This window comes from Pipra filicauda, unplaced genomic scaffold, assembly GCF_003945595.2.
Source record: "Pipra filicauda isolate LSUMZ 115617 unplaced genomic scaffold, ASM394559v2 scaffold906_size54733_pilon, whole genome shotgun sequence".
Classification (NCBI taxonomy): domain Eukaryota; kingdom Metazoa; phylum Chordata; class Aves; order Passeriformes; family Pipridae; genus Pipra; species Pipra filicauda.
In genome coordinates, this window is record NW_024105094.1 from 25,159 (window position 1) to 50,159 (window position 25,001).

Below are 25,001 nucleotides of genomic sequence, written 5' to 3' on the forward strand. Positions count from 1 at the left end.
CTGGAGATTGAAACGAGTGAGGGAGTTCCTCATGCTGAGTCACAAGTTTCAGAGTGGACATTCCTGCTACCTAACCTGCTGATGTAACTTGGGTACAGTCAGGTCCAATCTTAGTTTTAGACTTGGACAATGGTTTGTATTTAATGGAATTAGCTGCATGCATTTAATTTGTGTTTAGTTTCCATCCACTTAGTAAAGATCTGTTGCAGGTGAGGATTGTCAGTGCCTTGGGTAAGGATTGTCAGTGCCTTGGGTAAGGATAGATGTCTTAGTCTCACCTAAGGACTTTCTAACCCCGAGAGATGTGCCTGCTGAAGGAGAGAGTCACCTGGCAGGCAGTCCAGCTAAACTTCAGGGAGAGGTGAAATTGGACTCTGTCATTGGTAAAAGGGCTTTCAGCCTTGAGGAGCAACCTTGTGAGCCATCCCACTTCAATGGGAGATCATTGCCATACAGTCTTGATGCCTCGCATGAAGAGCTCAAGGACAGCTCATTATTTATGGGATGAAGTGGTTGGCTCACAGTCAAATTTACACACAGTGGGAAAGGCCTGAGTTGATGCTCACTATGTCACTCTGCTGCTCTGTGAAACCTCTTCATTCAAAATTACATCTTCCTTGTGACTTTGTGATGTAGAGTTTCTTCATAGTTGTAACTACACTTTGGCTCAGACCTTTCTTTCCTGGAAGGTCGTGGTTCCTTTCCCCCATTTCTGATCAGTACTTTTTCATTTGAAACTGTGGGTGTTGTTTAGCAGCAAATACTTATTTCAACCACCCAAGTTAATTTTTTATATGTGAAGAAGTAGAAATAGAATCTTAAAGAGAATCTGTTATGCTTTCTCTGAAGACAGGGTGAGAAAGAGGCCCACAATAAGACCTTTAAATATAGGGCTTCATGTTTGTGAGAGGTGAGCAGGCCACACGGTAGGAAAACTGATGAGAGCTGTTGACTATATTAAATAGTTAACTTATTTATATAAAATGAAATCATCTTTGTTGTCTGGAGTAAGACTTCAGGGGGTGACATTTACAGCTTGAGTCCTCAATGGGTTCCTGCTGCTCTCAGGGATGACTTTCCATGCCTGCCTAGTGAGTTTATGCTTCCTTTCATGGCTTGTCTGACTTTTTCTCCTTGTCATGTTACAGCTAGTGAGGAAGCAGGAGATAGGAGAGGGTACATCTGTGTTCTAATTTTGTCATGGGTTAGCAGATGCAAAGATGACCTAAGAAGAAGTCACATCTTTGTGGATCAGGGAATGTGATCAAAGAGTTGCAGAGATTCCCCCCAAGTGCATAGTTTGATGAAGCAGTCTCTGTCCAATGGCCATTCCTCTTTTAATTTGTCCATTTGTCATTCCTCTGCATTTGAAAAATGATGTTTCTTCTCAGAATGATGGAAGTGTATTTCCCTTCTTTGTATGGTTGTGATGCATTATCCTCTAGAAGAGGTTTTGGGAAATTCTGAATGTCAAAATCAAAGCTGCAAGTTGTGTAGGGTTGGAGAGTGAGGAGAAAAACAACAGAGGGGTGGAATTCCTTCTGTGAGAAGTCCTTTCTCCATCTACATATCTAAGTTACTTTTTGATAAGAAGTTCATAAAAGTGGTGTTTGCATTTTCCACCTTGGATCTTACTTCAGGCTTTGTTTCCTGGAAGATCATGGTTCATGTTTCCCACTTGTGAGGGCTCTTTTGCAGCAAACAGTGACTTTGGTTGAGACCCAAATGAAGACAGTGTTGTGTGTGAGGAATCTGAAGCAGAAGTTATTACAGGGTCTCTCCTAAGTACTTCTATTCAGCTCAAAGGCCTTTGATAAGGCCCTTGCAGCTTCTTATTCCCAGGAGATTAACATACCATGAAGTAGAAAATTGACAAGAACAGCTAAATTTGCAGAAAGGAAACCCACTACTGTACAAGTGTAAGATTTGAGGGCCTCACTTGTACATTCAGACTTCAGTGAAGTGAATCTAGAAGGCAGAGATGTGGCAAAGCACCTGTACATTGCAGGTGTCCAGTATTTACCTGGTTTGATTCAGTTGGAGCTTTTGGTTTTGTTTATTAGAAATGCTCAGAATTGAGCGAGAGGACCTTGTGAAGAACCTGCACACAGCCCTTCCCATTGTTTAATCCAAGAGGGTAACTGTGAAGTGCTGCTGGCCAAGCCCACTTACTTGGGGATCCTTAAGTCTCTGAGGGGCACACATTTAGGTGCCTCTCTATATGATTTCCTACAGGGCACAAGCCTGGATGTGTCACAGTAGGGAATGAACAGTGCCATGTGTGGCAGTGGAGGGTATTTGATTTAGCAAGTGCCAGGGATTTCTGTTATTCTGACGCTTAGTAAAGTCATTCAATCCAGTCAGGAGAGACCTACTAGCCCTTTGAAATCACTGCAGCTTGCTTAGCTTACATCTTGAGGCCTCCATGAGTTTTCAGGTGCTATGGGGATGAGTTTCTAAGGCAGAGTTCTGGTAAAGCAACTGAAAAACACAGGACTGTAGTATCTGCCCCGATGAGGTCAGATGGAGGTTTGGGATCTGTGTATGAACAATCAGAATTCACTGAAAATCTTTTGGCTGATTTTGTGGTCCTACAATGGACTGGCCAGGTGATGGGACTTTTGCCTGGAGGTTCACAAAATCAAAACAATGGAAATGGGAAATCTGTTCTTAAAACAAGCCTGATTTTTGAGTTTCCATCAAAAGCACAGGAGGTTTTATGGGTGGAAGAAGATTCAGAGTGTAAGTATGGACAGAGGGCAAAGAGCTTACACTGCTTTGTACTTTCTTTTCCTGTGCCAGGTATGTACAGTGTCATGGGTGCAGTTCCACTGCTTTAGGCTTCACATTTCTCTTCAAGTCTTAGCATTGTATAAATCTGCTTTTGCCTTACACCCTCTACTCAGAGAAGCTAGAGAAATGGTATCTCAGGTACCAGTGAAACACATGATTTCTAAAGCATGTGAGCAATCTACTTTTGGCTTCAGTTCTCTGGCTGTGCATGAGGGAAACAATCTGGAAACACATAATTGCCCTGCAAGAAATATTTCCTTCTTAAGTTTCGTGCCAATGCACACCACAAGATGCCAAAGTCTTTGGTAAGGTGCAATAGTGGTTGATATGTCTATTACAGCTACAAAAGAAACCAACAGAAAAAAAATCGGTATTAGACTGCAGTAGCTGCTGTAATCATTAGGGTTCCTACTTAGCATTAAGCGAGTACTTTGGCGCTTGCTGATAATACCAGAAGAGAGACCCCAGGGCCGGGCCAAAGTTGTTCCCCGCCGAGCGCGGGCGTGAGGCGGCTGCAGTGTTGTGTCGGCGCCTCCGGGTGCCGCTGTTGGGCCGCCGGCGAGCGTTGCTGGAGCCGCCGCCGCCGCCGCCTGTGCGTGCTGTCCCCGCAGGCTGCTGGCTCGGGCGGGCAGTGCGGGCCAGAGCGGCAGCGGCACGGGCAGCAGAGGCGAGAGGCGGCGCGGGCAGCAGAGGCGTGCGAGTGGGAGGCGGCGGCGGTCCGGGTTTGCTTTGTCGGGCGCTGCTGTGGCTGCGCCGAGCGGCTGCGAGGGAGGCGGGGCGGCGGCAGGAGCCTGGCGAGCGCGGCGAGCGAGCGCTGTGGGCGATGTCGGGCGGGCGGAGGCCGAGCGGCGGGCCGGGCGGCGGGCGAGCGGCGGTGCTGGGCGCTGTGCTGCTGTGGCTGTGCTGGCGGGCGGCGGCGGAGCGGCTCCGCTACTCCATGGCCGAGGAGCTGCCCAGAGGCTCGCTGGTGGGGCCGCTGGCCCGGGACCTGGGGCTCAGCGCCGACGAGCTGCCGGCGCGCAAGCTGCGGGTGGCGTCTGCCGGCAAAAAGCAGCTGAAATACTTCTCGGTGAGCGAGGAGAACGGGAACCTGTACGTGAGCGAGAGGCTGGACCGGGAGGAGCTGTGCGGCAAGTTGGCGTCCTGCTCGGTCAGCTTTGAGGCGCTGGTGCACAACCCGCTCAACGTCTTCCGTGTCGAAGTGGCCATTGAGGACGTGAATGACAACTCCCCGGTCTTCAGCAAGGATGCCCTGGACCTCGAGATCGGTGAATGGACGGTTCCAGGTGCTCGTTTTCCTCTGGAGATGGCCCAAGATGCGGACGTGGGAAGTAATTCCCTGATTACTTATCAACTCACCAGCAACCCGTCCTTCAGTCTGGCCTTGAAAGAGATCACGAGTGGAAAAATGCAGCCGGAATTAATGCTGGAGAGAGCGTTGGACAGAGAGAAGCAGAGCTCCTTTGAGCTGGTGCTGACGGCAGTGGATGGGGGGGACCCAGCGAGGTCCGGGACTGTCCAGGTTCGGGTCAACGTGACGGACTTAAATGACAACCCGCCCGTGTTCAGCAAAAACGTCTACGAGGCTCGAGTGGCTGAGAATTTGCCGGCAGGTTCGCTGGTGCTGCAGGTGCGGGCCACAGATGCAGATGCGGGGTCCAATGGGCGGGTCTCCTACTCCTTTGTCAACGTCCCGGCCGGGATCCGCGAGTTGTTCTCTATCGACAAAGAGAGCGGTGAGATCAGCACCGAGAGGCCCCTCGATTTCGAGGAGACGAATATATACAGGTTCGCTCTAGAAGCGAGGGACGGGGGCGGACTCATTGGTTACTGTGAAGTTCAGATAGACGTCACAGACGAGAACGACAACACACCCGAAATCACCATTCTGTCACTGTCGAGCCCCGTACCTGAAGACGCACCGGTCGGCACTGTGGTGGCCCTGCTGAACGTCCATGACCCGGACTCCGGCGAGAACGGTGAGGTGTCGTGCGAGCTGTCGGGAGAGGCGCCGCTGTCGATCGTGGCGTCGTCGGGCGGCTCTTACAAAGTGGTGACGGCGAGCGCGCTGGACCGCGAGCAGGCGTCCGAGCACCGCGTGACGGTGGTGGCCCGGGACCGGGGCAGCCCGGCGCTGTGGAGCAGCGCGGAGCTGTTGCTGGAGGTGTCGGACGTGAACGACAACGCGCCGGTGTTCGAGGAGGCGTCGTACAGCGCGTACGTGCGGGAGAACAACGCGGTGGGCGCGCTGGTGTTGCGCGTTGTGGCTCGGGACTTGGACGCGGGCGCGAACGGGCGCGTGAGCTACTGGCTGTCGGGCGGCAGCGCGGGCGCGGCGGGCGCGGCGCCGCTGGTGTCGGTGGAGGCGCGGAGCGGCGCGGTGTACGCGCAGCGCTCGTTGGACTACGAGCAGTGCCGCGAGTTCTTGGTGGCCGTGCGGGCGCAGGACGGCGGGTCGCCGGCGCGCAGCTCGACGGCCACGGTGCGCGTCTTCGTGCTCGACCAGAACGACAACGCGCCGCGGGTGCTCTACCCGCCCCCGCCGGCGGCCCCGGGAGCGGCGTCGGCCCCGGGCTCGGTGGGTTCGGCTTTCGAGGTGGTGCCGCGTTCGGCGTCGTCCGGGTACCTGGTGGGCAAGGTGGTGGCGGTGGACGCGGACGCGGGGCGCAACGCGTGGCTGTCGTACGAGCTGGTGCAGGCGTCGGAGCCGGCGCTGTTCCGCGTGGGGCTGCAGAGCGGCGAGGTGCGCACGGCGCGGGCCGTGTCGGAGAGGGACGCGGCCAAGCAGCGCGTGGTGGCCGTGGTGAAGGACCACGGCGAGCCGGCGCTGTCGGCCACGGCCACGCTGCACGTGGTGCTGGCCGAGAGCTTGCAGGAGGCGCTGCCGGAGCTGAGCGAGCGGGCGGCGGGCGCCGAGGCGGCGGGCGAGCTGCAGTTCTATCTGGTGCTGGCGCTGGCGCTGCTGTCGGCGCTGTTGGTGCTGGGCGTGGCGCTGGCCGTGCTGGCGCGGCTGCGGCGGGCCGGGCCGCCCGGCGTGCTGCGCTGCCTGGGCGCGCAGCGCTTGTCGCTGGCCGGCGCCGCCTTCCCGGCCGACTTCTGCGAGGGCACCTTGCCCTACTCCTACAACCTGTGCGTGGCGGCGCCGCCCCGCTTGGCCGCCGAGGCCTCTTGGCCGCCGCCGCCGCTGCCCATCGTGCCCGCGGAGGAGCTTGTGGCCGGGGAGCCCTGCGAGAAGCCGAGTCTGAGCAGCAGCGCCGTCCCGGGAGAGCCGCCCGCCGACCCCGACGCACGACAGGTCTGTAAGCCCCTTACTCCCTCCTTCTGAGCTTTTCTTAAGGGTGTGCAGGTGGCAGTGTGCTCTTGAGGTTAGTTTCAGTTCTAGTGCAGTTAGTGCGTGTCGCTGTTTTCACAGGCGCGAGTAATAACTCCGTCCCGTTTTATGCAGCAGGCGTTGCCAACCGGCACTTCCTGCCTCATGAGCTGTCACAGATGTCGGCTCAGTTGGGAGGTTTTTGTCGTTCAACTTATGCTGCCTAAAACTGTAGAGGACTTGTAAAGATCTGCTTCTGCGTTCTGCTTTTTTAAATTTTCCTCTCAGAGCAGTAACGTAGCGACAGCACCTCTTTGTTCAATTGCTCACGTTTATCTACAAACCTTGTGTTGTGTGAAATAATATAGGTTACTAACGGTGAAGGTGGATACTTATATCTTAGAAAGAGATCTGCTAATTCCCCATGGTGGAGTTGGCAATGCGATTGACGCTCGGTAATGAGATTTTGCCTTCCTGATCCTTCTTTACCCTGTAGATGCACTGCGACCTGTTTGTTTGTTATTTGGGAATGTTAAGGAAACTTGCTAGAGGAGTGGGGAGTTGTTCTTCCCTAAGGAAAATACCTACCTTCCACCCTGTGCCGTCCCATTTTTTGGTGTAAGTGGGCTACCGAAAAGGGGAGCTGTAGTGAGATCAGTTTATTTTATCAGAGCTTTATTTCTTTTTTTCTGTTTCTGCGATTATTTATCATTCAGAGTTTGGTGCTTTATTTATCGTTCCTCAGATGGTTTTCTACAGATAGATTAAATGTGATCTAAGAAATGCTTGATAGTATCTCTCGCTAAGGCTGTGATCAGTTATGGAGCACTAAGCTGTATACAAAAGCACAGCGTTACATTTAGGGTGCAATGAAAAAATTGGGAAGTACTGATTGGAGGAGAGCAATGCAGGCTGATTCAGAGCAGCCTCGGATGTGCAAGTGAAAAGAAAAAAGAGAGAGAGAAGGGCAGCCCGTAGATTGTCTTCTCTAAGGAGGAATCTTCATCACTGCCATGTGCAATTGCTCAGGGTCTGGGAATCTACTGTGAGTGGAGGCGTTCCAGTGTTGACGCTCAGTGAGAAAACACAAAGAGAACGACTGGCACAAAAAGTTCTGCAGTTGCAGGGAAGATATTATGCATTCCTACCATAAAAGAGTAGATTCGGAATACTCTGCACGCCATATTAAGAGAACTTTGTATCTATAGATTATCACAATCCCATCAATATTTTCCTGTGCGGTAGAAAGAACATAACGCCAGGTCTCCGCTGGACTTGACCCGACATTTCCGCAGGGAATGTTCCGTCTTTTTGAGCTTCCCGTGCTCAAGGCAGGGCGGGCATGTCTCGTTGGCGCTCGGTGCGTGCAGTGCCGGGAGGAGGCTGCGGGCGCCGCTGTTGACCGAGAGGAGCGAGAGGAAGGTCGGAGCGCTGCAGCCCCGCCCGCTGCGGCCCGGCTCGATCGCTGGATCGCTGGATTCCTGGGTCGGAAAGCGGACTGTTTCCGATCGTCTCCGCGGTGCGGAGCCTAGATACAGCGAGGCGGAGGGGCGGGAGGCACTTCCCAGGAACGGCAAGTCGTAGCCGGAGTGGCAGCCGGATCGGCGATCGGTGGCCGGGATCTGCCGGCGGTGTTGCGGTGCCGGCGGTGCGGCGGCGGAGATGTGCGCGGCGGGGAGGCGCTGGGGCCGGCGGCAGCGAGTGCTGCTGTGGGGCGTCCTGCTGGCGGCCTGGGAGGCGGCGTGGGGGCAGCTGCGCTACTCGGTGCCCGAGGAGATGCCCAAGGGCTCGTTCGTGGGTGACGTGGCCAGGGACCTGGGGCTGCAGCTGCCGGCGCTCCGAGATCGTGGCGCCCGCGTTGTCACCGGAGGTAGGACGCAGTATTTTGCTTTGAATGGGAAGACGGGACATTTAGTGACGGCCGAGAGGGTCGACAGAGAGCAGCTGTGCCGGCTGGTGGAGCAATGCGTGCTGCGCTCTGAGCTGATTGTGGAGGGGGAAACGAAAGTTTATGAAATCGAAGTAGAAATCACGGACATTAACGACAATGCCCCGAGCTTCAAAGAAATCGAACTGCAGGAGAGGATAAGCGAGATGACAGCCACAGGATCGCGGTTTCCCCTCCCAGACGCTCACGACTCCGACTCTGGACAGAATTCCCTGCAGAGCTACGAGCTGAGCGGCGACGAGCACTTCTCGCTGGCCGTGCAGACGGGCCCCGGCGGGGATCAGCGTCCCGAGCTGGTGCTGGCGAAGGCGCTGGACCGGGAGGAGGCGGCGTTTCACGAGCTGGTGCTGAGGGCGAGCGACGGCGGCGAGCCGTCCCGGACGGGCACGGCGCGGATCCGCGTGACGGTGCTGGACGCGAACGACAACGCGCCCGTGTTCAGCCAGGCGGAGTACACGGTGCGTGTGCCGGAGGACGTGCCCGTGGGCTCCGATCTCGTCACCGTCACGGCCACAGATGCAGACGAGGGCTTGAACGGTCACGTGAAATATTCGGTGAAGAAAGCGACGGACATGGCATCGGATATTTTCCATCTGGACTCCGAGACAGGAGTGATCACGCTCGTGCAGAGCCTGGACTTTGAGGACGGCGACTACTACGAACTGGAGCTACAGGCACGTGATGGGGGTGGTCTTTTTGATACAACAAAAGTCGCGATCACCGTGACAGACATAAACGATAACGTGCCCGAGATTTCCGTGCGGTGGGCGCTGAGTGAGATTTCTGAGGACGCCCCTTCGGGGACTGCTGTAGCTCTTCTGCACGTGCAGGACCAGGACTCGGGGGCCAACGGCGAGGTGCGCTGCTCCCTGGATGGGAGCCTCCCGTTCCGGCTGGAGAGCTCACAGGGCAGCTACTACCGTGTGGTGACAGCGAGAGAGCTGGACCGGGAGCAGGAGTCGGAGTACAACGTGACGGTGCGGGCGGCCGACGGCGGTGGTCCGTCGCTGCAGAGCAGCAGGGTGCTGTGTCTGCGGGTGCTGGACGTGAACGACAACGCGCCGGTGTTCTCGCAGGAGCGCTACAGCGCTCGGCTGTCGGAGAACAACGTGGCGGGCGCGCTGGTGCTGCGGGTGCGGGCGACGGACTCGGACTGGGGGGAGAACGCGCGCGTGCGGTACCGTCTGGGGGAGGGTGGTGTGCGGGGCTGGCCGCTGTCGTCGTACGTGTCGGTGCAGGCGGAGACGGGCGCGCTGTACGCGCTGCGCTCGTTCGATTACGAGGAGGTGGGGCTGTGGGTTTGGGCGGAGGACGGCGGCTCGCCGGCGCTGAGCAGCAACGTGTCGGTGCGGCTGGTGATCGTGGACGAGAACGACAACGCGCCGCAGGTGCTGTACCCGCCGGCGGCGGGGGCGGCTTTGTCGGGCTCGGTGTGGTCGGGCGTGGAGCTGGCGGCGCGGTCGAGCGAGGCCGGCGCGCTGGTGGCCAAGGTGGTGGCGGTGGACGCGGACGCGGGTCAGAACGCGTGGCTGTCGTACGAGCTGGCCAAGGCGACGGAGCCGGGGCTGTTCCGCGTGGGGCTGCACAGCGGCGAGGTGCGCACGGCGCGCTCGCCACTGGCCCGCGACGCGGCGCGGCAGAGCCTGGTGGTGCGGGTGAAGGACCACGGGCGGCCGGCGCTGTCGGCCACGGCCACGCTGAGCGTGGTGCTGGCCGAGAGCGTGGCCGAGCTGCTGGCCGAGCTGGGCAGCGCGGCGCGGGCGGAGGCGGAGGCGGGGGCGGGCGAGGCGGGCGGCAGCCTGACGCGCTGGCTGGTGCTGGCCGTGGCCGCCGTGTCGTGCCTCTTCGTCGCCTTCCTGCTGCTGCTGCTGGCGCTGCGCCTGCGGCGCTGGCGGCGCTCGCAGCAGCAGCTGCTGGCGGCGGGCAGCGGCGCCTTGCGCGGCGTGCCGGCCACGCACTTCGTGGGCATCGACGGCGTGCGCGCCTTCCTGCACTCCTACTCGCACGACGTGTCTCTCACGGCCGACTCGCGCAAGAGCCACCTCCGCTTCTCGGCCGACAGCTGCTGCGACACCCTGCCGGCCCGGCCGCCGCCCGACGAGCCCGCGCCGCTGCTCGGAGAGGAGGATCCTGCCGGTGCCCAGCAGGCGGACCCCGCCCCTCTCCCGGTGAGTTCCTCTGACCAAAGTGTTTCTGCGAAGCTTCTCCTTCGGCTCTACTGCTGTTTCCCTGCCGTACTTCGTTCTCTGTGTACGGAAGTTTGCTGACAAAGCTGGCAGAGGTTCCTGCATTGACACTGTTGGTTGGTGGGAGGTGGACGTTGGGTCCTTAGTCGGTGCTCCAGGTTGCTGGGGAGGCAGGTGTAGTGAGGCTGATGGTGGCTGGAAGTTTGAGTGAGGCTTTGTGTTTTCGTCATGCACCAAGTGCTTTCTGTGCCCTGACATGTAACAGCCCTGTGTTCCTTTCAGTCCTCGGTCTTCTGTACAGGTGTGTTGCCTCACTAGCAAATTGTAGTTTGTGTTCTTTGCAGGTTCAGGTGTCTTCCCAACGGCACATACCCTTGATTTGGGTGAGGTTCTCTAGACTGCAATATTGACTTTGCTGTATGTAACTCTGCTGCTCAGAATTTGTACTCTTGTAGTCTTCATGTGTCTTGATGATACATAATGGAGGTCAGTAGGAAATGTCTTTGCATTCATCCATACTTTGCTCCTTGTGTTTCCAGTAGAGAAATGGGCTGGACAACAACTGGTGCCTTGATGATGTCTGTCTGTCTGTTATGAAGATGAAGGATTGGGTTGAAAGCAGTGACTGGTCAAAACCAGTTTTGGGTGGCTGCCTATGGAAAATGAAATGCAGGAGGAAACTGCAGAGGTGTTTTGCTGATTTCTTGTCTTTTGAGGTTGAGCCTTGTGCAATGAGACTGGATGTGCCTTGGCTATAAAAGACATGTCATGGCAAGAGCCTTGCGTGAGTGTGAGGGGAGAGACTCAAGGTGTAGAGGGAGATGTAAGGAGAGGGTGATTGCCCCTATACAGACCTTCACTGACCCACTGTGAATGTCTGCATACATTGACTGGAGCACTGCTCCTCTTTTCCTTTTAGAACTTTGAGGTTTCTTCACAGAAAATGAGTGAGCAGACAAATGTATCTTTATGCAGAAATGTAAAGATATCTCTGTGAAGTGGGTGGATTGAAGAGAAATGGTCTGATAAACTGGGCTTTATGTGCCAAGTACTTGTAAATTAGATGGTTCAAAGAGCATCCTGGATAATGTGATGGGTCGGGGATTTGAGTCCTGCAAGCGCAGGAGGGTCTGTTGAAGGACACAAGGGAATGCTTTTCTTGGTTTTGGGTTCATTACCCACCTGTAGTACCTTGCAATGTGAGGATTTCCTTCCCAAAGTGTTTGACGGGAAGACGTATTCCTGATGCATGGAGAGCCCTGGGGGGTTTTTTGTTTGTGTTTTTATGTTGTCATAATTGTGTAACTGCAAAACTTAATTATGTAATTATGACAAAGGTCATGTGGGAGCTTTGGGAAGAGCAAGCTGTGTGTTCACTTCCTCATAAACAACTGAATTAGTCTCCTACTCTTAGTTACATGATCTAAAAGAGTGTTTTAGTCTTAATTTCTGCAGGAGTTAACTATCCACCTTTCTGTTTTGAGGATCTCAAGATGGGCCTTTACCTCCGATACAGTGTGTAAAATCAGATCTGTCCTATTTGCCTGCCTGTTACATTTGTTACCTTTCCTGTTTACAGCTGGAAAGAGAAAGGCTTTCAAGACATGTTTCTTTCAACTGTCACTGTAAGAAATGCTCTTGCTTGTGACATGCCAAGGGTGAAAAGTCAAATAATATCCACACTAAGGAGACGTTGTCTGACAAATATTTCTTTTTTGGGGAGGTCTTTCTGTCAATCTTGAAGATCTCTGATAACCATGAGAGCTGTGAAGAGTTTGAGGAGAGTGTTGTGTGTGAGGAGGTGCTGGTGGAGACATGGCCTGTGTTTTGTTGACTCCCAGGGTTGAAACTATACCTTATGAAAATAAGTCAGAAAGAGTCTTAATTTTTAATATTGCGTGGTTTGGACTCAAATGGCCAAGTTTTGGGTTCAGCACATCTTACATTATGAGTGGTAGAGCTTTCAGAGAGCCCATGTGTGATGTTCCCTTTGAGCTGATATTTGATGATTGGGTTTTTAACTGAGCTGCTGATTGCTTTTGCTCTGTATAACATTTTAAAGTTATTCAAATTATTGGAATGATCAGAATAATCTTTTAGTGATGCTTGGGATCTAAGAAGTTGTGTGTGCAACTTTTCTTGTAATGTTGTCCATCTGCAGATTTAACTTTCCTGTGGTGTGGTTTTTGGATGGGGAAAAGAGTTCTGTTTGTCCAGAGAAAAGGCTGGTGCAGGAGTTCACTCTGGCACAGTGTGAGGTGGCTAAAAGAGAGGTGTAAAGGTCCAGTTTGATCCAGTTGTTGGATGAGGCCACAGCTGTGATTCCAAACTTGTTTGTTTTTTCACTGCCAAAGACATGAGTGTGTCTGGGGTCTATGCTGTGATCTCCTGTGTGAGCCTCCTGTGTACTTCCTACCAACCAGTTTCCTTTGTGTTCCTACCAGAGCTGACACAATCTGAAATGTGAATCTGTGATTCAAACACTTCTGATGGTTTCTCACTCTTGCTGTGTTTTGTTTATTTTTTTGCTTTGTGTCAAGGAGTAAAGCTGGTCCTCCCTGTGCCTGGCAATGCTGTGAACAAACCAAAGCTGTTGAAGCTTCTGAGGAGCAGCTCAGATATCTCAGTTCTCTTGAGATAAGAGGGGTTACTTATTGTGGAGAAGAGAAAGCTTAGGGGGCACCTCATTTCTCTGGTTGGGTGAGGTTTCGATGAGTTTGGATGAGGTTTTGAGTGTTTTAGTCCAGTGGAAAGGGTTCCTGCCCATGGTAGAGCTGGGGATTGAATGACCTTGAAAGAACCTTTCCAACCAAACTACTTGAAAAGCAGTTGTAGTGAGGTGGAGGTTGGTCTCCTTCCGTGTCTTAAGGGAAAGAAGAACAGAAAATGGTCTTAAGCTGTACCATGGGAGATCCAGATTACATATTTGATTTTCTTTTTTTGTTTGTTTCTCTGAAAGAGTGATCAGACATTGGAATAACTTGACCAGGGAGGTGGTGGAGTCACCCTCTCTGGAAGTGTTGGAGAGGCCTCTGGGTGTGGCACTTGGGGATATGGTTTAGGGGTGATTATGGTAGTGCTGGGCTGAGGGTTGGACCAGATGATCTTGAGGGTCTCTCCCAACCTTTGATTCCATGATTCAGTGTGAAACACCAAAAGACATCTTGTGATTGTCAGGGTGGGAGAGAAGTTCTTCTCCATACCCTGAAGGTGGACCTCAACTAAGACAAACACTTTGATGAATATCTGTTTCTCTAACATGGGACTGAATGAAATGCTCTTTTTGCTGAGGCTGCCATGTAGTCAGAAGTTGGGTATTGCCCATGGTGCAACCCAAGGCTGTGAATGCAGAGCCAGGAAATGGAGAGGCTGAATTTGAATGAGGAAAATGGTTGGGTCAGTGTGGGTTTGACTGGTCAATAGTTTGATTTCAAGTCTGAGGCCAAGGTCTGTGCTGTGTTTCCTTTTGTCCTGGTATCCCTGTCCTGAAATACATTGACAGTCCTCCAGCAATGAAGGATTTCCTGAAAAACTGTGCTTGTAGAACCATGATGGATGTGTAGAATAAATTACCTTTCCTATGTGAAACTTTGATTATCCATTTGTATCTCTGCAGAGTAGAGTGATGTAGAGTTTCTTCTTAGTTGCAATCAGACTTTCTTTCAGGACTTGCTTTCTTGTAAGGTCGTGGGGTTTTTATGCATTTCTGGTCAGTGCTTCTGCCTTTGAAACTGTGTCTGTGGTTTGGCAGCAAAGACTTCCTTCAGCCACCTCAAGCAGAATTTTGTGTGTGAGGAATATGGAGAAAAAGCAAAAAGGGAATCTGTTGTAATTTCTTTGAAGGTTGAGCTTGTGAAACTGCTTGATATCTGTGGGAGGTGAGCAGGCCACCCAGTAGAATTGCTGAGATCTGATGACTCTTTCTTAAAATGAATCCCATAATTAGGTAGTCCAGTGTAAGATGTTAGGGCTGCACTTGCAACTTGAGAGCTCAGTGACCTCCAAGTGCTTTCAGAGATGAATTCCAGTGAAGAGCCCGAAGATTTCCCAGTGAGGTTCTCTGATCACCCCTTGTCTCCTCATGCTTCTCGGCCTTGCTTCTCTGATTTACATTTTTGGGTTTTGTTTCTTAGTTTCACATATCTGCAGGTTTCCTTGTATTTATCAGCATTGCTTCATTCAGCAATGCACGGTGTGTTAGTGCCTCTTGTTCATGCTACAGCAGCTATGAAAGGCCAGAGACATGAAGGTAGTCTTGAGTTTTGTTACTGTCAGGACAAATAAATGTAAACATTACCTTAGCAGAAGCTGTAAGTCTGTGGAACAGTGTGTGTGGTAAAAGAAGGCAGAAAATTCACTCTTAGTCATTCCTTTGATGAGCCATTCTCTGTTGGATGACCACTCCTCTTTTATTTTGGGGGTTTATAATTTTCAGTGTTTAGAATCCTTCCATTTCTTCTCAGAATGGTGGTGAGCAGGCAAATGTCCCTCCCTTCTTGGTGTTCTTGTAGTGCATTATCATCTCATGGTAAATTTTGCCAGCAATGAGAGGGTCACAAGCAAAGCTGCCAGTTGTGTAGCAGGAAAGAGAAGACAGGAGAGCTCTGTGTGTGAGGTTGTAGAAGGACATGGTCATTCCCTTGCTCATCAAATGTCACAGGTAACACCTACATGTACCTGCTGGGGTACCATGCAATCTGAGCTGCTTTGGCACAGTAAGTGAGGCCTATGAAATATTGTTACACCTGATCTGTTCCTTTCTGTGTGTTCCCAACTCTTGCCTTTCTTGGTGTCATGAGCTCAACCTCAGGCTGTCTCTCTTATGTGGAAGGTCATTTCTCTTCCAGCTGTCCCAGTGCAGGTGCAGTTCCTGCACACACCTGTGATGTTTACAGCTGTGAAGGGGAAGCTTTCACAGGCCGATGTGCTCACCCAGGCACACTTATCTGTAGTGTAACAGTGCCAAACCACCTCTACTGCAATCCTCCAAATGCAGTGGTCACCCAGTGAAGCCAAGGCTTCTATGAACTGACCAGGGGCCGGTGGGAGAATATGTGCAGAGTGTCTCTCACACAGTTGCCCAGAACATGCTGGACACTCATCTGGAGACTGTTACATGGATGAGGAACTGGCTGGATAGTCACCTCCAAAGACTTACATAGAACAGCTGAATGTCCAAATGCAAACCTGCAACTTGTCCTTGCAGAGTCCTTCCTGGGAGCAGTACTGTTTAGTATCTTCATAGACACTGGGATTGAGCACACCCTCAGCAAATGTGCAGCTGACACCAAGCTCAGTTGATTCATGAGAGGGAAGAGGGACCTTGATAGGTTGGAGAAGTGGACCCGTGAAAACATCCTGAAGTTCAACAAGGCCAAGGGAAAGGTTCTGCACCTGGGTCAGGGCAATCTGCAGTTCCAGTAGGCAGTAGGGAATTGGGAAGAGCTTTGCAGAGAAGTACATGGGGTTACTGGTGGGTGGTAAAATGGGACATGATTTGGCAAAATGCACTTGCTGCTTAGAAAGTTGTATCCTGCACAGTATAAGAGGTAATAAGGCAAACAGGGTGATAGGGGTGGTTCACTCCCTCTAAGCTCTTTTTGTGAGACACCAGCTAGAGCAATGCATGCTTTCAATGACCTTGAAAGAACCCTTCCAACTAAAACCATTGTTTGAATCTATGAAGGACTTGGTGTGGTTTTGCAGTTTCCTACTGTCAGCCTCTCAAGTATGGAGAGGAAAAGAAGGATGTTTCAAGGATCACAGACAAAAGAGTAACTTAACTCTGCTCCCTTAGCATAGATATTGCTTCCATTGCTTTAGGCTGATCCATTTCTCAGGTTAATTTATCCCAGGTAATAAATGCAGAAGATTTCAAAAGATCTAACACAGTTCAAAAATGCTCTTGAAGTCTTCCCTATATTATCGTGTATTGGTCCTATAGTTGAGCCTGGTTTTATTAAGAGCAGCTGAGTTCCTTCCTTTATCACTCTGCTATGAATATTTATGAATATTTGCTTCTGACTGCGATAATGACCTAAAAGCACCCGAGGGCGCATCTCGGTTCCAAAGGCCTTAGGAAGCACATTAAGCAGGTCCTGCTTTGATTGCTGATTGGAATGGAGGAGAGACCCCAGGGCCGTTGCAGCCCCATCCCGGGCCAAAGTTGTTCCCCGCCGAGCGCGGGCGTGAGGCGGCTGCAGTGTTGTGTCGGCGCCTCCGGGTGCCGCTGTTGGGCCGCCGGCGAGCGTTGCTGGAGCCGCCGCCGCCGCCGCCTGTGCGTGCTGTCCCCGCAGGCTGCTGGCTCGGGCGGGCAGTGCGGGCCAGAGCGGCAGCGGCACGGGCAGCAGAGGCGAGAGGCGGCGCGGGCAGCAGAGGCGTGCGAGTGGGAGGCGGCGGCGGTCCGGGTTTGCTTTGTCGGGCGCTGCTGTGGCTGCGCCGAGCGGCTGCGAGGGAGGCGGGGCGGCGGCAGGAGCCTGGCGAGCTCGGCGAGCGAGCGCTGTGGGCGATGTCGGGCGGGCGGAGGCCGAGCGGCGGGCCGGGCGGCGGGCGAGCGGCGGTGCTGGGCGCTGTGCTGCTGTGGCTGTGCTGGCGGGCGGCGGCGGAGCGGCTCCGCTACTCCATGGCCGAGGAGCTGCCCAGAGGCTCGCTGGTGGGGCCGCTGGCCCGGGACCTGGGGCTCAGCGCCGACGAGCTGCCGGCGCGCAAGCTGCGGGTGGCGTCTGCCGGCAAAAAGCAGCTGAAATACTTAACGGTGAGCGAGGAGAACGGGAACCTGTACGTGAGCGAGAGGCTGGACCGGGAGGAGCTGTGCGGCGAGTCGTTGTCCTGCTCGATCAGCTTCGAGGCGCTGGTGCACAACCCGCTAAACGTCTTCCATGTCGAGGTGTCCATTGAGGACGTGAATGACAACTCCCCGGTCTTCAGGAAGGCTGTTTTGGAACTCGAGATCGGTGAATGGATCCCTCCCGGCACTCGTTTTCCTCTGGAGATGGCCCGAGATGCGGACGTGGGCAGCAACTCACTGCTGACTTATGAGCTCAGCAGCAACCCGTCCTTCTCTCTGTCCATGAAGGAGAGACCAGGTGGAAAGAAGCAGCCTGAATTAGTGCTGGAGAAAGCGTTGGACAGAGAGAAGCAGAGCTCCTTTGAGCTGGTGCTGACGGCAGTGGATGGCGGAGACCCAGCGAGGTCCGGGACTGTTCAGGTTCGTGTCAACGTATCTGATGCCAATGACAACCCGCCTGTATTCAGCAAAACAGTGTACGAGACTCGAGTGGCGGAGAATCTGCCGGCGGGGTCGCTGGTGCTGCGAGTGAGGGCCACTGATGCGGACGCGGGGTCCAATGGGCGGGTCTCCTACTCCTTCGGGGACGTCTCGGACTCCATCAGCGCTTTATTCTCTGTCGACAGCGAGAGTGGCGAGATCAGAACTTCTGGTCCTCTGGACTTCGAGGAGAAGAGTAAGTACAGCTTCAGCCTGGAGGCGACGGACGGCGGCGGGTTCACTGATCACTGCGAAGTGCGAATAGACATCACAGACGAGAACGACAACGCCCCCGAAATCACCATTCTGTCGCTGTCGACCCCCGTGCCCGAGGACGCTCCAGCCGGCACCGTGGTTGCCCTGCTAAACGTGAACGATCCCGACTCCGGCGAGAACGGTGAGGTGTCGTGCGAGCTGTCGGGAGAGGCGCCGCTGTCGATCGTGGCGTCGTCGGGCGGCTCTTACAAAGTGGTGACGGCGAGCGCGCTGGACCGCGAGCAGGCGTCCGAGCACCGCGTGACGGTGGTGGCCCGGGACCGGGGCAGCCCGGCGCTATCGAGCGTGGCGGAGCTGTTGCTGGAGGTGTCGGACGTGAACGACAACGCGCCGGTGTTCGAGGAGGCGTCGTACAGCGCGTACGTGCGGGAGAACAACGCGGTGGGCGCGCTGGTGTTGCGCGTTGTGGCTCGGGACTTGGACGCGGGCGCGAACGGGCGCGTGAGCTACTGGCTGTCGGGCGGCAGCGCGGGCGCGGCGGGCGCGGCGCCGCTGGTGTCGGTGGAGGCGCGGAGCGGCGCGGTGTACGCGCAGCGCTCGTTGGACTACGAGCAGTGCCGCGAGTTCTTGGTGGCCGTGCGAGCGCAGGACGGCGGGTCGCCGGCGCGCAGCTCGACGGCCACGGTGCGCGTCTTCGTGCTCGACCAGAACGACAACGCGCCGCGGGTGCTCTACCCGCCCCCGCCGGCGGCGTCGGGCTCGGTGGGTTCGGCTTTCGAGGTGGTGCCGCGTTCGGCGTCGTCCGGGTACCTGGTGGGCAAGGTGGTGGCGGTGGACGCGGACGCGGGGCGCAACGCGTGGCTGTCGTACGAGCTGGTGCAGGCGTCGGAGCCGGCGCTGTTCCGCGTGGGGCTGCAGAGCGGCGAGGTGCGCACGGCGCGGGCCGTGTCGGAGAGGGACGCGGCCAAGCAGCGCGTGGTGGCCGTGGTGAAGGACCACGGCGAGCCGGCGCTGTCGGCCACGGCCACGCTGCACGTGGTGCTGGCCGAGAGCTTGCAGGAGGCGCTGCCGGAGCTGAGCGAGCGGGCGGCGGGCGCCGAGGCGGCGGGCGAGCTGCAGTTCTATCTGGTGCTGGCGCTGGCGCTGCTGTCGGCGCTGTTGGTGCTGAGCGTGGCGCTGGCCGTGCTGGCGCGGCTGCGGCGGGCCGGGCCGCCCGGCGTGCTGCGCTGCCTGGGCGCGCAGCGCTTGTCGCTGGCCGGCGCCGCCTTCCCGGCCGACTTCTGCGAGGGCACCTTGCCCTACTCCTACAACCTGTGCGTGGCGGCGCCGCCCCGCGCCAACCTCGAGGCCGCTTGGCCGCCGCCGCCGCTGCCCATCGTGCCCGCGGAGGAGCTTGTGGCCGGGGAGCCCTGCGAGAAGCCGAGCCCGAGCAGCAGCGCCGTCGCGGGAGAGCTGCCCGCCGATCCCGACGCACCGCAGGTCTGTAAGCACTTTCACTCCTTCTCTCTGAGCTTTTCGTAACGACGGGGTGGCGGCAGTGGGCTCTTTGGCTTTGTTTCTTTTCAGGTGCAGTTAGCGCCGGTCTCCCTTTCCAATTAGCGCCTGTCATAACTGCCCCGTTTAGGCAGCAGGCTTTGGGAGCGGGCACTCTGCCTCATGAGGTGTCACAGATGTCGGCTCAGTTGGAAGTTCTTGTCTTTCAGCTTATGCTGCAAAAAACCTTAGTGGACTTGAAAAGGCCTGCTTTCAGTTTTGCTTTTCTCCTGTCAGAGTGATAACGTATTGACACCACCCCTCTGTTTTTCAAATGTTCAGGTTCACGGTTTTCTGCAACGCTTGTGTTGTGTAAAGTAATACGAGTTAGTAACGGTGAAGGCAGATCCTTACTTTTAGAAGGAGATCTACTAATTCTGTATGGCAGAGTTTGGAATATGATTGACTTTCAGTGATGTGATTTTTCCTTCCTGACCATGGTTTGCCGAATAGATGCATTGCGACTGATTTGTTGTCTGAAGAAAAATTTTTTTTTCTTTTTTTATTGTTACTGTGTTTTAAAGAAACGTGCCTAGATGAAAGAAAAATTTTTCTTCCGTAACGAATATGCCTACCTTCCACTCTGTGCCTTCCCATCTTGTAGTGTAAGGGAGCTGCAGAAATGACAGCAGTAATGAGATCAATTTATCGATCTCTGACCCGTCTCCGACTTTACCAGCGCTTTCTTTGTTCTTTTTCTGCAGTTATTTATCATTAAGAGTTCCATCATGTGTGGTAGTTTACCGGTCCTGAAATGGCTTTTCTACGGAGTCATTGAATGAGTTTTAAGAAATGAATTCATGTCGGTTTTTTTGGTTTGTTGTTGTTGTTGTTTGTTCATTAGTTGGTTAGTTTGATTTTGTTTTTAACTTGTATTTCATTTTAATATTTTTTTCCCGCAAAATTTATGTATTCTTTGATTGATAGTGTCTTTCGCTAAGGCTGTGATCAAGAATGGAGCAGTAAGTGGTATATGCACGGTCTGTTGTGTAAGGCTGTAATTAAAAATTCTGACGCAGTGGTTGAAGAAGGGAAGCAACGCAGGTTGATTCAGAGCAGCCTCGGATGTGCAAGTGAAAAGTAAAAAAGCAGAGAGGGAAAGGCAGTCCCTAGAATGGCTGCTTTTGAGAAGGGATCTTCATCATTTCTGTGTGCAATTGCTCAGGGAATCTACTCTGGCTGGAGGTGTTCGAGTGTGGATGCTCAGTGAGAAAACACTAGAGAACGACTGACACAAAAAGCTGTGCAGTTGCAGGGAAGATGCTGTGCTTTCCTACCACAGAAGAGTAGATTCAGAATACTTTGCACGCCATGTTAAGAGAACTTTGTATCTATAGATTATCAGAATCCCATCAGTATTTTCATGTGCGGTAGAAAGAACATAACGCCAGGTCTCCGCTGTACAGGACCCGATATTTTCGCAGTGAATGTTCCGTCTTTTTGAGCTTCCCGTGGACGAGGCAGGGCGGGCACGTCTCGTCAGCGCTCGGTGCGTGCAGTGCCGGGAGGAGGCTGCGGGCGCCGCTGTTGACCGAGAGGAGCGAGAGGAAGGTCGGAGCGCTGCAGCCCCGCCCGCTGCGGCCCGGCTCGATCGCTGGATCGCTGGCTCGGAAAGAGGTCGCTTTCCGATCTTCCCCGCGGTGCGGATTCGAGATACAGCGAGGCGTAGGGGCGGGCGGCGAAGGCCGGGAACGGCAAGTCGTAGCCGGAGCGGGAGCCGGATCGGCGATCGGCGGCGGGGATCTGCCGGCGGTGTTGCGGTGCCGGCGGTGCGGCGGGGGAGATGTGCGCGGCGGGGAGGCGCTGGGGCCGGCGGCAGCGAGTGCTGCTGTGGGGCGTCCTGCTGGCGGCCTGGGAGGCGGCGTGGGGGCAGCTGCGCTACTCGGTGCCCGAGGAGATGCCCAAGGGCTCGTTCGTGGGCGACGTGGCCAAGGACCTGGGGCTGCAGATGCCGGCGCTCTCAGACCGTGGCGTCCGCATCATAGACAGAGGTAGGACACAGTACTTTGCTCTACACGGGAAGACAGGACATTTAGTGACGGCCGAGAGGATCGACAGAGAGCAGCTGTGCCGGCTGGTGGAGCAATGCGTGCTGCGCTGTGAGCTGATAGTGGAGGGGGAAATGAAGGTTTACAAAATTGATGTGGAAATCACGGACATTAACGACAACTCCCCCACCTTCAAGGACATTGAAGTGGAAGAGAAAATAAGCGAGATGACAGCCTCAGGGTCGCGGTTTGCACTTCCCAGGGCTCACGACCCCGACTCGGGACAGAATTCCCTGCAGAGCTACGAGCTGAGCGGCGACGAGCACTTCTCGCTGGCCGTGCAGACGGGCCCCGGCGGGGATCAGCGTCCCGAGCTGGTGCTGGCGAAGGCGCTGGACCGGGAGGAGGCGGCGTTCCACGAGCTGGTGCTGAGGGCGAGCGACGGCGGCGAGCCGTCCCGGACGGGCACGGCGCGGATCCGCGTGACGGTGCTGGACGCGAACGACAACGCGCCCGTGTTCAGCCAGGCGGAGTACACGGTGCGTGTGCCGGAGGACGTGCCCGTGGGCTCCGTCCTCGTCACCGTCACGGCCACAGATGCAGATGAAGGCTTGAACGGGAACGTCAGATACTCATTGCAGAAAGAGGCGGACATGGCATTGGATATTGTCAATGTGGATGCTGAAACCGGAGAGATCACGCTATTGCGAAGCCTGGACTTTGAGGAAGGCAAAGCCTACGAGCTGGAGGTGCAAGCACGGGACGGAGGACAACTTTACGATACGGCAAAGGTCGGGATCACCGTAACCGACGTCAATGACAATGCGCCTGAACTAACAGTGACTTCTCAGCTTAGTGAGGTCTCTGAGGACGCCCCTTCGGGGACTGTTGTAGCCCTGCTGCACGTACAGGACCAGGACTCGGGGGCCAACGGCGAAGTGCGCTGCTCGCTCGATGAGGGCGTCCCGTTCCGCCTGGAGAGCTCTCAGGACAGCTACTACCGAGTGGTGACAGCGAAAGAGCTGGACCGGGAGCAGGAGTCGGAGTACAACGTGACGGTGCGGGCGGCCGACGGCGGTCGTCCATCTCTGCAGAGCAGCAAGGTGCTGTGTCTGCGGGTGCTGGACGTGAACGACAACGCGCCGGTGTTCTCGCAGGAGCGCTACAGCGCTCGGCTGTCGGAGAACAACGTGGCGGGCGCGCTGGTGCTGCGGGTGCGGGCGACGGACTCGGACTGGGGGGAGAACGCGCGCGTGCGGTACCGTCTGGGGGAGGGTGGTGTGCGGGGCTGGCCGCTGTCGTCGTACGTGTCGGTGCAGGCGGAGACGGGCGCGCTGTACGCGCTGCGCTCGTTCGATTACGAGGAGGTGCGCGAGGTGGGGCTGTGGGTTTGGGCGGAGGACGGCGGCTCGCCGGCGCTGAGCAGCAACGTGTCGGTGCGGCTGGTGATCGTGGACGAGAACGACAACGCGCCGCAGGTGCTGTACCCGCCGGCGTCGGGGGCGGCTGTGTCGGGCTCGGTGTGGTCGGGCGTGGAGCTGGCGGCGCGGTCGAGCGAGGCCGGCGCGCTGGTGGCCAAGGTGGTGGCGGTGGACGCGGACGCGGGTCAGAACGCGTGGCTGTCGTACGAGCTGGCCAAGGCGACGGATCCGGGGCTGTTCCGCGTGGGGCTGCACAGCGGCGAGGTGCGCACGGCGCGCTCGCCACTGGCCCGCGACGCGGCGCGGCAGAGCCTGGTGGTGCTGGTGAAGGACCACGGGCGGCCGGCGCTGTCGGCCACGGCCACGCTGAGCGTGGTGCTGGCCGAGAGCGTGGCCGAGCTGCTGGCCGAGCTGGGCAGCGCGGCGCGGGCGGAGGCGGAGGCGGGGGCGGGCGAGGCGGGCGGCAGCCTGACGCGCTGGCTGGTGCTGGCCGTGGCCGCCGTGTCGTGCCTGTTCCTCGCCTTCCTGCTGCTGCTGCTGGCGCTGCGCCTGCGGCGCTGGCGGCGCTCGCAGCAGCAGCTGCTGGCGGCGGGCAGCGGCGCCTTGCGCGGCGTGCCGGCCACGCACTTCGTGGGCATCGACGGCGTGCGCGCCTTCCTGCACTCCTACTCGCACGACGTGTCTCTCACGGCCGACTCGCGCAAGAGCCACCTCCGCTTCTCGGCCGACAGCTGCTGCGACACCCTGCCGGCCCGGCCGCCGCCCGACGAGCCCGCGCCGCTGCTCGCCGACGAGGAACCTGCCGGGTCCCAACCTGCTGACCCCGCCCCTCCCCCGGTGAGTTCCTCATGCCGAACTCTGTCTGCGAGTCTTCCCTCTGTTGTTCCTCTGTCCTTTTTCCCCCGTGGCCTGTGTCCTGCACAGGGAAATTTGCTAACAAGTAAGGAGAGGCACCGTTCTTTGCTACACTGTGGGCTGGTGCCTCTCGCTGCGGTGAGAGGGACGTGGGATCGGTGCTCAGCCTCAGAGTTGGTGGGCGAGGTAGTAGAAGGGAGGCTGCTCTTGGCTGGAGGTTCTTTTTTTGCCAGGCTTTGTGTTTTCCGAAAGCATCATTTCTTTTCTCCTTTTGTACCCTGACAAGTGGAATTCCTGTCAGCCTTAAGTATTCTCCACCGATGTGTTGCATTACAGGGAAATTGAATTTACGATGCTCGCAGGGTCAGGTGTCTTTCTAACAGCACATGTGAATGAACAGGTTGGGATTCTCTTGAAATCGAACTTAGTGGCCCCGTGTGCAACATCACTCGACATCTGTTTTATTCTTCTCAGCCTTCCTGTGTCTCCACGGTAATGCAGAGACCAACGAAATGTTTCTTAACTCGTCCTTGCCATTATCTTTGTGCTCCTGGTGGAGGAATAGGCTGGTTAATTAGCAGTCCCTTGGTGATGTTTGTCTGCTTGCTATGAAGAGGAATGAAACTCGTGAATGTTGTGGCTGTTTGGGAAAGCATGTAATGTAAAGGGATGGTGGAGGAAATGGCAGAGTTGTCTGAAGTCCATGGTCCGATGGTGGTCCCCAGTGAAGAAAAACGGCAAGAATGTGACTTTATTCTTCTCAAAGACTTTTGTGTAGGCAACATAGTAATCAGTCTGATTTGGGAGCATGGGGAGGTTCTTCCTTGTGTATGTGCAGGTTGTGATGAATTTCACCAATAGCTTAATTACAGACTTATCACAAGTGCCACAATGTAACCTTTGAGATCCCCTTCCTGTCTATTCTTTCCTTACTTAAGACTGGAATTAGGTGCCTTCCATAAGTGCCATAATCCAGAAGAGGACGTTGTGATCCCTTCCTTTCTGCAGGTGTTACCTTCTTGCCTTGCTCGCTGTCATGGCTGAAGGTGGGCCTTTGTATCAGATAATGCGTGGCAGATCAGATCTGTCACCCTTGTCTGACTGTCCCGCACACGCCTTTCGTTTTTACAGCTGTAAAGAGAAGGACTTTCAGAGAGGTGTTTCCTTAAGATGTCACTGGCAGAAATGCTCTTATGTGTCACATGCATGTGGTGTGAAAGCAAATACTGTCCACGTTAAAGAGAAGTTGTCTCTGCAACTTTCCCATGGGTGGGGTCTGGGTGCAAATGGTGGGGATGAGTGAGAATTATGTGAGCTGTGAAGAGTTTGAGGAGGGTCTTGGGGGTGCTGTGTGTGAGGAGATACTGGTAGAGACAAGTCATGTGTTTTGTTGATGCACAGCTTTTATTAATGACCTTCTGAAAATGCACCTACGGATGTCTTATCTTTGACATCCCACTGCTCAGGATCCAACTAATTTGTGG

General features: G+C 55.3%; 3 protein-coding genes across 3 annotated transcripts; all 3 read left to right on the top strand.

Annotated features, from left to right (window-relative positions):
- The first annotated feature begins 3,616 nt into the window (after positions 1-3,616).
- Positions 3,617-19,296, top strand: LOC120325265 (protocadherin gamma-B5-like). The gene is made up of 3 exons (XM_039391097.1): positions 3,617-5,956; positions 19,068-19,237; positions 19,287-19,296. Exons 1-3 carry the CDS (start codon positions 3,617-3,619, stop codon positions 19,294-19,296), a joined length of 2,520 nt encoding a protein of 839 aa, XP_039247031.1.
- Positions 7,413-10,318, top strand: LOC120325264 (protocadherin gamma-A10-like). Its single transcript, XM_039391094.1, has one exon. It carries the CDS (start codon positions 7,766-7,768, stop codon positions 10,316-10,318), a length of 2,553 nt encoding a protein of 850 aa, XP_039247028.1. The 5' UTR covers positions 7,413-7,765.
- A 1,720-nt stretch (positions 19,297-21,016) lies between the features above and the next one.
- On the top strand, positions 21,017-25,001 carry LOC120325267 (protocadherin gamma-A10-like). The gene has a single exon (XM_039391099.1). The coding sequence runs from the start codon at positions 21,037-21,039 to the stop codon at positions 23,797-23,799; it is 2,763 nt and encodes a 920-aa protein (XP_039247033.1). The 5' UTR covers positions 21,017-21,036; the 3' UTR covers positions 23,800-25,001.